Genomic DNA, 15,492 nt, shown 5'->3' on the forward strand with positions numbered 1-15,492 from the left:
TCTGCCATGTACATTGGCCAAACTGGACAGTCTCTACGTAAAAGAATGAATGGACACAAATCAGACGTCAAGAATTATAACATTCAAAAACCAGTTGGAGAACACTTCAATCTCTCTGGTCACTCGATCACAGACCTAAGAGTGGCTATACTTCAACAAAAAAGCTTCAAAAACAGACTCCAACGAGAGACTGCTGAATTGGAATTAATTTGCAAACTGGATACAATTAACTTAGGCTTGAATAGAGACTGGGAATGGATGAGTCATTACACAAAGTAAAACTATTTCCCCATGGTATTTCTCCCTCCCACCCCACCCCCCACTGTTCCTCTGATATTCTTGTTAACTGCTGGAATTAGCCTACCTGCTTGTCACCATGAAAGGTTTTCCTCCTTTCCCCCCCCTGCTGTTGGTGATGGCTTATCTTAAGTGATCACTCTCCTTACAGTGTGTATGATAAACCCATTGTTTCATGTTCTCTGTGTGTGTGTATATAAATCTCTCCTCTGTTTTTTCCACCAAATGCATCCGATGAAGTGAGCTGTAGCTCACGAAAGCTTATGCTCGAATAAATTTGTTAGTCTCTAAGGTGCCACAAGTACTCCTTTTCTTCAGAAGCTGTGTGTCTTTCTAAACCATATCCTAGGGGAATCCCAATATACCCTGCCACTCCTATAGCAGCCAGGAGGACAGAAGACATTGTTCCCCAGTCACTAAGCCAGGCTTCAAACCATGGATCTAGTTCAATATCAGTACAAATCATAGCCATATGACAGAGGTACGCCCTCCACACTTCCTGTCCACATGCAGGACCAGTCCCTGCACTCCAGCCTGCAACAGAAAGCCCCCATGCTCCGCAATCCCCGCCTTACCTTCGTAGCAGTCCCGGACAGTGCCAAAGTAAACATAGTACTGGTCATTGGTGAAGAAAAGGAGGCTGAGCCATGAGTCGAAGGCGTAAATGGGCACAATGAAGAGGATCCGGACAATGTAGCGCTGCTCATTGGGGCAGCTGTAACAGCGCAGATGCATGTAGATCTGAATGGGGGAAGATGGAGAACAGGATCAATGACAATCAAACAGAGGAAAGGGTGGGACTGGATGGCAATGGGGGACCGAGAATGGAACACAGAACTCCTCACTGGAGCAGGTGATCTAACGCAGCCTTATTATGGCAGGAATAAAAAATTGTTTCTTTCTTATGGTCACTCGCAGTGGCCTGTGTGAAGTGAATTGGGAGCTGCAGTCCAGTTTCTAATGAGATGGGATTAAATTCATTTTTATTATTTTTTGCTAATTACTACCAAGTGTGGCCTCATGTTCTCTTGTTCATACTTAATTCCCAGATAGTCCATCCCAAGACTCTGCTATCTCCTTTCAGGCACTTAAGATTCCCAACCCTGCAACCTCCTCTTTTCCTCAGCCACATAGAACTGAGACATCAGGCTGTCACCATGGTTAAGGCCCTCCTTCCTCAGAGCAGTTTTATATATTTTCCCATGACTTTTCCATGAAAGAACTCCTTCATATATGTTTTAAGTAGATGGATAAGCCCCAAACCCCACTGCCTGCTGGCAAGAGTCATACTACTGCTTTAACAGTAAAGCCATAAAATGCCAGCCTCTTGCCCTCCGACCAGAGCAGTATATTTCACAGCTCTGAAATTGGACTCTCTTCTGAGCAATAAAGTCATAAAACGTGTGCAGCCTGATAACCAATAGAACTGTAAATTCTCTACTCACCAGGAACACGGGCTGAGACAACTATGATGTCACAATCCTACCCACTCCCTCCAAAATACAGGGGGCTCATTAACATCTCAAAATTAAACTGTCACACCCTTAAAAAATTTCTCCCCCAGAATATCCATCTTCTAAAACAAAGTTGACCTTTACCAAAAAATACACACCGGGGAACACTGAATTTGTCAACTTGAAATACACAATCAACCTTCCTTAATGGCCAGGACAATTAAAGGACTCCAGGCAAAAGCCTGCATAAAGAAAGAGGCCTGACAGCATGTCCAGATGGTCAATGGATACAGGTTTGGTTGAACCAGCAGGGAACATGTTCTCCAGAGGCAAAGTCTTTTACATGTTGTTTTAATTTAAACAACAAAAACCAGACCACACACAACCAACCGGCGTGATTTTTTCTTCTTACAATCCAGTTACACTCCTTCAAATTCCTCTTCTCCCATTCCATATCACACCCTCTCCAGTGTGGCTCCCACCCCTTGCACTTAACTGAAACTGATCTCACCAAAGTTTTTAATGACCTAGCCAAAGCTCAAAATGCATCCTCATTCTCCTTGACCTGTCAGGCACCTTCAACACAGTCAACCACACTCTTCTTGAAATCATGTCCCTTCTTTGGCCCCCATGACTGTCCTCTCCTGGTTCTCCTCCGACCTCTCTAATTGCTCCTTCAATGTCTCCTCCTCATCCCTCCTTCCAGCTTTCTGTGAGGGTTCCACAGGACTTTGTCCTTGTTCCCATCTCTTCGCTCTTTACACCTTGTCTATAAGCAATCTCACCCGCAAACTCAAACTGAACTACCACTTTCATGCAGCTCTACTCCAGACCTGTCTCCTTCTGTCCAATCAAAAATCTCAGCCTCTCTCTCTGACCTCTCCTCATGGATGTCTAACTGCCAGTTCAAACTCAACAGGGCTAAAAGAGAGTTCTTCATCTTCATCCCCAATCCCTCCTTGCTACCTCCTTTTTGGATGACTGCAGACACCACTACCATGCTGCCCATAACTTGGGTGTCTGTCATCTTTGACTCAGACCAACACCCTCACATTCACGCTATTTCTAAATCACGCAGATTCTTTCTGCATAACATCTCAGATACGGCCTTTCCTATCTGTCCACATGGCTAAAACTCCTCCACATTCTCATCATCTCATATCTCAATTACTGCAACATCCTTTTCTCTGGCCTTGACAAATGTAATCTTCCCCATTCATCCATTCAGAATGCTGCTGCAAAGATCATTTTCCTAGCTCATCATCTCTCTCCTTGAATCCCTTCACTGGCTCCCTCTTTTCTACGATATCAAACATAAGCTATTTGTATTCACTTTTGAGGCTCTTTATGACCTAACTCCACCCCACCTATCATCTCTCATTCAGTATCAAAAGGTCAGCTCTCACCTCCAGCCTCCGGCCCCCACTTGTTAAATTCTGAAACAAGCACCTTCGTGCTCTGTGCCTCTCACACTTGGCAGAAGCTGCCCATGAACATTCACAAAGCTACCTTGTTATCCACCTTTAAATTCTTCCTCAAAACTCTCCTCTGCTATGACACCTATAAAATACTTGATGGTGAGGCAGCTGGTGTGCTAAAACCACTGCCTGTCATACTGACCAACATTGTCTCATTGTTTTTTGTACTCCCGTCTCTCATCTTATACTTAGATTGTCAGCTCCTTGGGGCAGGGAGCATCTCTTTGTGCTGTGTTTGCACAGCACCTGGCACAGTGGGGTCCTGGTCCAGGGCTGGGGCTCCTACGCACTATGATAATACAAATAATACATAATACCTACCCACCCCCAGGGATACTGAGTGTTACAATTCAAGTGACTCCAGATTTCCCTCTAAGAGTTACAGGGATGTCCCTAGAGCCTTTCACTGTGTGCACAATCACAAGAGCACATCAGACAGGGAATGCCATATGACAGACCAATGCCACATTTAATCCAGTCCCCTGCCTCTCACATTTAGCAACACTGGATTCTGAAGAGCAGTATTTCTCAAACTGGGGGTCCCTGAGGGTACCCCAGGGGGTCCGCGGGCCTCACTGATCAACTCCTTCCCCTCCCTCCACTCCTCCTGATCCCTCCCAGTGCCTCCTGCATGCTAAAAGTCCAGTGGCGCAGCAGGGCTAAGGCAGGCTCCCTACCTGCCCCAGTTCTGTGACACTCCCGGAAATGGCTGGCACATCCCTGTGGGCCAAGGGGTCTTTGCACACTGCCCCCGCCCCGAGTGCCAACTCTGCAGCTCCCCTTGGCCAGGAATTGCGGCCAATGGGAGCTGCGGGGATGGTGCCTGCGGGCAGGGCAGCGCGCGGAGACCCCTTGACCTCCCGCCCACCTAGGAGCCTCTGCCAGAGAGATGTTTGGTGGCTTTCAGGAGTTGCCCTGAGGTAAGCGCCATCTGGCCGGAGCACATACCCCTCACCTCCTCCTGCACCCCAACCCCCTGCCCCAGCCCAGAGCCCGCACCCAAACTCCCACCCAGAGCCTGCACCCCTCCCACCCTCCTGAACCCAAACTCCCTCCCAGAGCCCACCCCTGCCACCCTCTCCCGCACCCAAACTCCCTCCCAGAGCCCGCATCCCCTCCTACACCCAAACTCTCTCCCACAGCCCACACCCAAATTCCCTCCCAGAGACTGCACCCGCTCCTGTACCCCAACCCTCTGCCCCAGCCTGGTGAAAGTGATTGAGAGTGGGGGAGAGCGAGAGACAGAAGGAGGGGCGATGGAGTGAGGGGGGGTGGGGCCCCAAAGAAGGGCTGGGGCCTCAGGGAAGGGGGCATGGCAAGGGCTGAGTGGGAGGGAGGCGCTGGGGTCCTCAAATTTTTTTTAATCCAAATAGGGTTCCTCGGGTTGCTAAAAAGTTTGAGAACCGCTGTGGTAGAGAACAGCAGAAAACCCTAGCTGTGCAATGCTATACCGGAAGAATTTTTCCCTATTCCCAGCAGGTGATCAATGCGCACCCTGAAGCAAGAGGATGATAGTACTTAATGTTCCCTAAGCTAGTGGCACTACAGGTGTTACTCTTATTCATCAGTGACTAATCTCTTTTCAAACCTCCCTAGACTATTTGCCTCTGCAATACACTGTCATTTTCCAACTCCTACTCAGCTCTCTGGAATCCAACAACACAGAGGTATGGAACACAGGTTAATACATTTCAGGGCATGTATTTCCCACTGTGTTACAGTCCACATGATGATGACATTAGAGAAAAGGATGTTGGATTGGACATGTGCTGGCACCCAGAGAATACTGGATGAGATAGGGTGGCCAGGCGTTGCCCCCAGAAAGAAAAGGAGAAAAAGCAAAACAAACATTTCCTGCTACTCCTTTCCGTAGCAGAATTCAGCTAGTGGAATTCACTGGCACAGAAGGTCGTCAAGGCAGGCACTGCAGGCTGGATGATTTAAAACAATAAATGGCTGATCATTTAATGAACTAACAGCTGACATAACTACAAGATGGCCAGCTAAGAATAAAAGGTGATTAAGCCTCATAAATCATGGCACAATCTCATCACCTACATATCCTGCCCTGTGATGTGATGTGCACCCCACACTGGCCCTGCAAAAGAGCTGAGTTGGACCCAATCAGCTAATTAGGCAGCAAAGGAGGGGGGAGCATTAGGCTGGAGGCAGCTAATTAGAGAGAAGCTCACCTGCGAGAAACAGGCAGCGTTCTTACAAAAGACAAGAAAATGGAGACAGAAGGGGCAGCAGGCTGCAGTTACTCCCTGGGAGATGTGTTTGAGTAGCTGCAGAGATGAGTTGCCTACAGTTACTCCCTGGGAGGAGAAAGTGAAGAGACTGCCAAACACAGAGGAGTGGAGAGGACAAGGAGATACAGAAGTGGCTCAGGGAATGGACTTTGGCTGCTGGGTAGAGGGTCCCTGAGCAGGAACCTGGAGTAGAGTGGGCCACTGCAGTAGTGGCACTGTGAGGCAGAAGACTGCCTAAGCCTGCTAAAAAGCAGGAACCTTTGGTGCACCCCTCCCGCTCTAGAGGGGAAACCACAATCATGACCTGACTGGAGGGCTGAGTCAGGAAGAGGACAGCTGGGGCTCCTGGGAGTGAGAGAGGAGCTGCAGAGGAGAAATGGATGGGGGTGTAATTGCTGGAAGGGCCTGACTGAGCTAACCTCCAGAAATGCCAGGAGGTGGCAGTATCCAGTGGTGTGTAGAGCCCACTATCACATGCCCCCACCTCCACTTATAGCACTACTCAAAAGGTCATGTGTATTATTGAGGCGGAGGTGGGTGTTCACATGCCTCTGAAAGAACAGGTGTGATGGATTTGGAGCAGCTCTGTAATAACTTATGAAGACCATATGGTGGTCTGGTAATTAGGGTGTTTTCTGTGTGATTATATTGGTTTAACACAATAGAGACTGTCAGAAAAACAGGCAGGAAGGAAAACAGCAGCTTGGGATAAGCCACTTCTCTGCAAACAGTTGAAGTGTGAAGGGATAATGCCAGGGCTACTTGCTTTGAAGATTTTGGCTCCTCTCCAGGTAGCCATATAAAACAGGCCTTTTTCCTCTCCTGATTCAAGCCAGTGAAACACAGAAGATTGATAGGACTCTGGAGGTTTAAAAAGGAACACTCAAGAGGGGAGGATTTTGTCAGGCATCTTAGTCTGTTTCCCCTGAAAAACTGCTGTAGGTGTCTGAAGAAGTTAGGCCTGCCTGGGTGGCCTTCAGGGGGTGGCAGGCCAGTAGGTAAGACATGCATGAAGACTGCTTAAATCCTTGTTCTCTAACAGAAAAAAGAATTTAAAACTAAACAATACTTTTGCTTTAAGAAGCTGACTAGTCACAGACTCTCCAAGTGAAGAACTGCAGGTGCCAGAATTCCATCAGACCCCCTAGGCTATAATGGTAGGGACAACCTTTCTCCTAAGAGCAGGAGAGTTGCAGAATTCCTCTCCGGGAGGGGTAAGGCTTGAAGGTGTGCACTCAGAGACCAGAACGGGGACAGATTTGCAGCTAGCCCAGTAACTGTGACAACAGGTATTAGCTGCTGCCAAAGGCAGGATACCAGACTGAATGGGCTAATGGCCTTACCTGATACAGCTATCCCCTTGTGCCTCTGCTAATGAGAGCCAGGCAGAAAGGTGCTTGATCCTTTATAATGCCCTCCCTCTCCTCACCTGCCAGTACTCTGGGGCTCCTTGCTAGGCAAAGTTTGATTATTACAAGCCTGAAGACAAAGGGGAAGATGCAACATTGTGTAGGCAGCTAGCTGGCCACTACAATCTTGCACCAAGCCTCAGACTCGCATGTTTCTCTTCCACAAACACTGCTCCTTTCCAGGGAGGTGAAGTTCTGTTTCTCTTGATGCTTCCTCTCTATATATTAGCCTACTCTCAGGGAACAGAGCTGATCATTAAGCAACAAGGAGTAGACCTCTCCACAACTCGTACTGCCCTTCTACCAAACTCCTGGATCCACCTGAACCAAAAGAACCCCTCAAACATTCCCTTGGTACAGTTCTGTGCAGTACTGAGCACAGCTCCCTTTATTGAGTTATAGGTGGTGAATAACTTGCTAGGGTGACCAGACAGCAAGTGTGAAAAGTTAGGGGTGGAGGGTAATAGGAGCCTATATAAGAAAAAGACCCTAAAAATCAGGACTGTCCCTATAAAACTGGGACATCTGGTCACCCTACCCCTTGCCAAGATGCAAGATTAGCTCACACCGCAACTCCTCAAAGTGGAGGGGTGAGAAAGTCATAAGCTGAGCCAGTGACAACAGCAGAAAGGATTCTAACAAACCCACACAGCTGGCAGAGACACCCCTCACACCATGTGTATTCACCCAGTTTGGGAGAGGGGGGGTAGACAGTTATAGGGATCAAACACCAAGAGATTCTTACCTGATGGCAGGTGATGAGCAAAGCTGTCCACACAAAGAAACCTGAGATGGCCTGAGCAGCAGTGGTCATTAGGAATATCGGCTGCTCCATAGCTGTGGGGCTGCCGTCCTCAGACATCCAGGAGAAGTTTGGTGCTGCAACTGGGGTGGTGGCAGTGGAACCCAGCTCGGCCGCTGACATGACTCCAGTCACCACTATCATTGTGCCTTTTGGGAAGCGGTTCCACCTGGGTTAATACAGAGCCACCTCCAAGCTGAGCCCTGTCAAACCCAAAGGGGAGATACAAAAAGGCAGATTAATCTCAACCAAATGGCCACAAAGGTAAGAACATTCTGCATTTATACTATGCTTTTCATGTGGAATTTTAGAATGCTGTCCAAATAGAACTTGGTTAAGGATTCATAGCACCCTGTGAGGTGGTTGGGTAAGGACACAAGGATCACTCTCGCCCATCTGTGAAACACAGCCACCGCTAGGGTGAAACCCAGCAGTTATTTAACAGCACAAACACCACCACCCTCCTGCCTAAACTGCTTTTTAGGAGGAAGTGAAGAATACTGCATCCATCTGGCACTACAGAGGAATTCAGGTAGGCAGAATTTAAATTACCCAGATTGGAATGTGGCCGGGACTCCCCAGTTTAACACCCACCCTTTAGAGAGTGTCTGAGTCCTTTTACACTGAATGGTCAGAGCCTTAGATTTACATCTGAAACAGCACCACAAGCAGCCCAACACATAGTAATGCAGAGGGGAACTTGTTCAGCACCAACTCCAAAGGCAAGTGTCCTTTTATTAATTACCAACACCACCTGGGGTGTGTGTACACATGCCAAATGCACATACTCCTAGGGTCACATTGCTAAGGCCACACTGCTTCCGAATCAGAGGCTTGCATGTGTGACCAATAATGTTCCTGATAGTACTTGTGGCACCTTAGAGACTAACAAATTTATTAGAGCATAAGCTTTCGAAAGCTTATCTAAAGTCTCTAAGGTGCCACAAGTACTCCTTTTCTTTTTGCGAATACAGACTAACACGGCTGCTACTCTGAAAAATGTTCCTGATGTAACCTATGGCAGTAATTCTACCTGTTACTTTTAAAGGAAAAGGAAAACAAGGTAAATTGGGGGAAATAGCTGGGTTCCTTTTAATTTATTCATGAATATAGGTCACCGACATTTGCAGGAACTTTAATTTATTAATCTCTCTAATGAAATGCACCGACCACTGGCTGAGAAGAAAACGTAGTACATGGATCTGCAGAAGGGCTAGAAATTTTTTTTCCCCTTCTTCCAGTTGCTGCACTTTTTCTGACACATTCCCCTTTTGGGCTGAAATTTTCTATGCTTGGTCTCTGCCAAGGGTGTCTCCATATTTAAAAAAAAAAGGGGGGGGGGGAAACAGTTCAGCTATTTTTGAGCATGAGAACACTTTTCCCATTTATTAAAAAATAAATAAATCCTTGTTACTTGTTGTTCAAACAACCCTGCAGGAAAAAATAGCCAAAGGTTTGAACACAAACTTGAATGGAAGCTGTCCTCATTAAGCAGCAGGGCCATTGCTGATTCTGGAGGAAACTGGTTTCGATTTGACAGTGTTCTAAGCCTTTGATAAGCCCATATTAAGACAAGCAATAGATATTTCTACAAAGCTCATAAGGTGCCTATCTAGAAAGGGATCACAGCAAATGCATCCATGGTTAACTCTGTGAAAAGTCCCATCTGTCCCTACAGATTTGCAATATCATGGCTGAGGGGGTTCGGGGGAAGTACTTCTGCAGATCTTGTAAGATGTGAAGGGGTTGAAAGAGGGTTCCTGCACACTAGTGCAGTCTATGCTAGGAAACTTGTACCAAAAAATTCCTACCCTAGTTAACACTGATGCAGCTGCACCAGTATTAGCAACACTGGGAATCCTAGTACAGATAAGGTTTTAATTGCGTGCCCCCCCCCCCTTTTAAAAGCCCCATGTCTCCTGCAGGGATCAAGTATAATCATATTGATACTAAAAACCATATTGGCAGCCTTAACCACATCCATGCTAGGGATTCCAACATTGCTAATGCTGACACAGCTGAGCTTGTGTTAGCCGCAGTGTGGAAGTTCAGACATTCACCTAGTATAAAAGGACAATTGCAAAATGATCTAGGACCACAATAAGAACTGCTGCCACCCCTGCAAACCTTAAGCCATGCAAGTGTTGAGGGAGGGTCTGTGGACCTCATAAGTTGTGAAGTAGAGATCCTTGTTCCAATGCACCTCACGGGCTCTGCAGATGAGGAAGACGCTAAGCACCCTTCCAACCTACAGCCCTCCTAAAGGGCATGGGACTGGCTCTCCATTGTGGACCTTGTGGCATGCAGGAATGGGGGCAGGGGTCTCTATTATCTAACCAAACTGTAAATTCTGTGATCTGCAACACACTTCTTACAATTTTTTGCAAGCCAGCAAAAGTTCAAAGGCCTGGAAAGTGAAAATTCTCCGTTTGATTTCTCTTCCCTCCTACCCGCCCCCCCCGTAAGGGGGAAGAGAACTGAGATTTTTCCCTCAAATTTCCTATTATAACAGAATATAAAGGTTGTATAGCTAAGCACTCAAAAGTCAGGAAAATGCTCAAGTTGAGGCTGTATGTGCAATCTTAATACTGCCCCCTTGTGATTATACATTACAGCAGTCTAATTATGATTAGCTACTATTTTTCAAATTGCATTTTGTAATCCTTTTTTTCCCTACAGCTTTAAACACATGAAACATTTTGGAGTAGTGTGGTCTACTGTGTAGACTACAGTCCAGGAAAGTCATTTATATGACTTTATATAAAAAGTGTGCAGTAAATTTGAGAACTGACTACAGATTAAGAAATAGTACAATGTTGATAGCATATGTAGGTCACACACTTGCGGGTAAACTAGCTTCACAGCTAACTTTCTCTTTACTGAAATGCACCAAAGGAAGGCTGTGCTGCTGGTTGAGAAGAAAGCATAGCTTATGGATCTTGAAAAATTAACAGAATACATAATTTAGAGGGAAGAAGTTTATCCTGTAACTTGGTAAATGTATAGAGGATTGTTACAATGACATTAGCATGAATAGAAAAGAATGAGAAAACGACATCAGTCTGACATGTACATCTTTGCTTGTAGCAAAAATTGATTACATTGTGTTTGAGAAGTAGGGGGTGATCATGTAATTCAAGACTTAATTGTAATGTATACACGAGGGGGTAATCTCAATTTTGGAACTACTTCCGAAATCTGCTCAGTCTTCTCCTCTTCTCTGCCCATCCTCCTGTAACTCTCAATCCCCCTGGGGTGAAGGGGGGCAAATCTGCTCTTGCATATTCTGGTCCACCTATCAGGAATTCTCCCGCATTTCCTGCCTCAGTCACGTCCCCTCTTTAAATATCACCTTAAAAATTTCTACATTTTCAATTCACAGCTACGCTCTCCCTGGAAAGTGTCTTTTTGCAATACAATGTGTGATGAACACTATAGAAAAATATGTACATTTCCTGGTAAATGGAAAATCCCATTTCTTTATCAAGAATTCATCTAGGTGGGTGTGTGGGCCTCAGTCTTACAGGGATGTAATCTATAATTCCTAACCCTCATATAGGATTCTTTAGACAACTGCTATGAGACTCACTGCCACGTAACTATCTAGGGAATCTCTCAAGCAGCACAAGGGAGGGAGGGATGGGGGGAAGGAATAGGATGTTCTCTCCTGGACGCCATTGCCCTCTACCCATTAATTTATTCTTTACAATGGGATAGGAACCATTTCACTTATGCACTAGTTTAGATACAAACTATATTGGTAGTGGCTGAAGTTATCTAACATCTACATGAAGTCAGTTGGGAATATCTGGCTATGCCTTCACTATAGGAAAAGTGGGTTTGCATCAATCTTGCTGTAAAATCCTACTGGAAACAATGCAGTGTAGTTTTACCTGCATGCAGCTAACCAAGGTAAATCCCAGGTGTGTGTAAGTAAGTAAATGTAGGGGTAGAAGGGATCTTGGGAGGTGATCAAATCCAGCCCCCTGTGCTGAGGTAGAACCAAGTAAACCTAGACCATCCCTGTCAGGTGTTTGTCCAATTTGTTCTTAAAAAGCTCCAGTAATGGCAATTCCACAACCTCCCTTGGAAGCATGTTCCAAAGCTTACCTGCTTTTATAATCAAAGTTTTTCCTAATATCTAACCTAATCTGCAGCAAGAAAGCTTTAAGTCCATTAATTCTTGTCCTGCCTTTAGTAGACAGGGAGAACAACTGATCCCTGTGGTCTTTATAGTATCCCTCAATGTAGTTGAAGACTCATCAGGTCCCCCTGCCTCAGTCTTGTTTTCTCAAGACTAAACATGCCCAGGTTTTTTGTTGTTGTTTTTTTTTAAATAGGTCTGTGTGTAGTTTTTTTTTTTTAAACCTTTTATCATTTTTGTTGCTCAAGGTTTAACTTTGACTGACTACAATGAGGTAAAACTACCTGTTCCCATAATATCCTGATGTAAAATCCTAGTATAACATGTCAGGTCTTAGGAACATATATGCTTTGCTACTGTCAATCCCATACCACTTCTGGAAACAGGGGGGACCTTCACTCTAACACCATCAAAGCAGCATCTTTCCCCACATGCAAGTTTAGAATTCAAAACAGTTAACTAAAAGGGGCATTCATTACACAAAGCACACTTCTGGTGCAGCAGCCTAGCAAAACAAGTGCAACAGGAAGGAGGAATCTGAGCTCAGACACACATCATCCAGCAGACTTCCTCAAGCCAACCAGGCGTTCACAGGGTCCTGCAGAACTTAACTCTGTCCTTGTAAGTATCTATGTCACATTTGCCCTGCTCTGAACTGGACACAGTTTGTACCAAGAGTAGCTGTATTTTGATCACCATGGAGAGCTAACTTTGCCCCTGAAGTAATTAGGAAAAGGAACAGGGAATTATGTGGTTCTTTGCCAACTGCAAATGCAATCTGTGTGTTTAAAATAGATAGTCTCAGCTAAGGTTTAAGCACTTCCCCTCAAGGAGCGATATTCAAAGCTAGGCTGAAAAGGTAATGTATCAGCTAAGCCTCCTTCCAGCAAGTGAAACTTGATCTAACAAGATACTCCCACCCCATCAATATTATTATCCTGGAAACTCCGTATGGGATTCCTTGTGGGTCAAATTCCACATTTTAATCTTGCCCATATTATAAATTTGGGCATGTCTGAGAATACACACAAACACCCGTGGTGATGTTGAGGGAACAAACGGAACTTCTCATGCACCTGTCCTCTGCCCACTAATCCATCTTCACAGTATTCCAAACTTCTAAGCAGCTTCAAACCACCATCACATTTAATTTGTTTAAATTCACCTGCTACAAAAAAGGTTTCCTTCCCATGCCAACTAGTGGGATTTCTCCCTAAAATTACCCTTGTCAGAGACCCAGGAGAGACAATACTCAGTCCAACGTCTGAATTCTTGCAATTAACCTAAAACAGAGCTTTATACCACTGGAAAAGGGTGCTTTACAGCTTCCCAATGGGGAGGGTCAATTGATTTACATCAGGGTGATTTTAAATCACTGATTTAAAAAATTATCAAGTGGAAAGCCTTGATTAAAATTGATGATTTAAGTCAACTTTTCCATTTGTACTTCAGTTACCTTAAAAGGTGCATTCTCATTAGTTGATATAACCGTTAAAACATGTTGATTTACAGTTAAATATAGCTTTTACCCAAGAATTGATACACCTTTCTGCTACCTAGGAGGGTACATTAAAGATACGCATTTGAGCAATTTCATAGCTTAATATTTTCAGATTCTTATTAATTGCACATTTTAGTATGTTAAAAAATGGTGAATGATACATTGCTTATTTACTAGATCATTTTTTGCTTGTGATTTGTGTCAAGTTGCATTAGGATGGTAGCTAGAATTTAATTAAACACAACAGCATACATTTATTTTTATTAAACAAAACGAGCCCTTAATACATAACATGACCTACTGTGCCAAATTTATAATGCTTGACCTCAAAAGTTAGTTGCATCCCTCCCCTGATTCTTTCTTTATACAGAAAAACAGCCTTTAACTCCTTTTTTGATAAAGGCTTATGGATTCAGCATTTTAAAAATTTAAATGTTTCAAGAGATTACATTTAGCCTTAATGTATTTTATATTCAGATTTCATTTTAAACAGATTTAAAAAAATTTTTTTTTAATCTGCCCTGCCAATGGGTCACACAAATCCACTTTTACCTCTGGATGGTCCTCAAAATTTGGAATTTAAAAAGATTTATATAAAAATAATGAACTTCTAAAAATTACTTAAATTTTTTTTGTTTTTGTTTTTTTTATTTTCATTATAGTAGTTGCCTAGAGTTGCCCACGGGTATCAGGGCCTCATTGTGCTAGGTACTGTACAAATACAGAGTAAATGACAGTCTTTGGCCCAAACAGCTTACACTTTAAAAAGACAAGACATAATCAGTGGAACGGACAAATGAGCAGACCGGAACGAGGGAGGAAAACATAACAACAAGAGGAGTTTTTAGTACAAACTAGCTGTGTGTACATTTCATAGGCAGAGAGCTTGTCTACATGGCAAGTTCCTGTGTTGCTAACCAAGGTGTGAATCTATAATATACCTGCTTGCCAGGCAGTAACGTCTGGGACTTTCACTGAGCAGTGGCAGTGTCTACATGGGACGTTTACTGCAAGGCAAGCTGGTACACTGTAGGTTCACCCTCAGACTTCAAAGGTCAGGAGGGACCACAATGATCATCTTGTCTGACTTCCTGCACATTACAGGCCAGAGAACCTTACCCTCCCACTCCTGTAATAGATCTAGGCTGACCAGATGTTCCCTGTAGACAAGCCCAGAGTCAGCCAAATAGATAGCAGCAATCAAAGAAATCAAGAGTTTTAAACTTTACTAGTTTTAATTTTTCTCCTTCTGAGACCTGTAGAATTGGACTCACAACAAAAGCACCTGGCTTTACAATTGGTGAGATACAAGACAGTCTCAATAATAATACTTAAAACGCTCTAAAACAGTGTCAGTTAAATATATGATCTACACAGACTACTTGATCGCATAGTACAAAAGTTTGATTGGGATGACCCATGTAACTCACTCATTGATTCACCACTCACAAGAAATAAAGCCATTCGAACCTCAGGCCAATAAGACTCATACCACATGATCTATTACACATACTTTGGAATTCACAGGTGTCGAAAAATTCTCTCTCACACACACACACACACACACACACACACACACACACACACACACACACACACACACACACACACACACACACACACACACACACACACTGAACTCCACCCAAGCATATGTACTTAAATACATAACTTACATAAACATGTAAGAATTCTGTGGTTCCTAACTGCATAACAAATAGATGTCCAAATGTGGCTTTTTACATGGTTAGCACTCTGGAGGACTGAACAGTCTGAATTCTCATGAGATTCTGTCCATTCATCATTTCCTTTCTAAACAGCTATCAATGCATGCAGTAAAACAAAAGACAGAAAAAACATGGTTGGAACATGAGCATTTTTTCTGCAAGGGTGAGATAAATGAGCAAAACCTTAACCTAAGCAGAGAGAACATACAACTGTTCAGTCCTCTAAATGCCAGACTTCAGGTAGTGGCATTATTCCCACTAAGTGCACATTCACGGGATGATCCCATGGTTATGCACATAAACCAAGTACATTGTACACAAACAATTTAATCTTCCACAAAGTGACAATTTCTTTCCTAATTTCAATTAATCTTAAACTCAGAACAAGCAAATCCTACCTCCCTCCACCTAACACACCAAAGTTCCCC

General features: G+C 44.2%; 1 protein-coding gene across 6 annotated transcripts in view; it reads right to left on the reverse strand.

Moving 5' to 3' along the window:
- TMEM184B (transmembrane protein 184B) overlaps positions 1 to 15,492 on the reverse strand; it is a 44,262-nt gene that overhangs the window by 17,607 nt on the left and 11,163 nt on the right. For 4 of the 6 annotated variants that reach the window (XM_038383875.2, XM_038383894.2, XM_038383902.2 and 1 more), the window contains exons 2-3: positions 7,636 to 7,895; positions 873 to 1,038 (exon numbers count right to left, since the gene is read on the reverse strand). In XM_038383875.2, the coding sequence (XP_038239803.1) occupies positions 873 to 1,038; positions 7,636 to 7,836 (367 nt within the window). In that variant the 5' untranslated portion in view covers positions 7,837 to 7,895. Of the gene's footprint in view, positions 1 to 872; positions 1,039 to 7,635; positions 7,896 to 10,067; positions 10,193 to 15,492 lie in introns of those variants that run through there. The other 2 variants (XM_043490543.1, XM_043490538.1) reach the window with 1 other exon arrangement.

This window comes from Dermochelys coriacea, chromosome 1 (assembly GCF_009764565.3).
Source record: "Dermochelys coriacea isolate rDerCor1 chromosome 1, rDerCor1.pri.v4, whole genome shotgun sequence".
In the NCBI taxonomy this organism is placed as follows: domain Eukaryota; kingdom Metazoa; phylum Chordata; order Testudines; family Dermochelyidae; genus Dermochelys; species Dermochelys coriacea.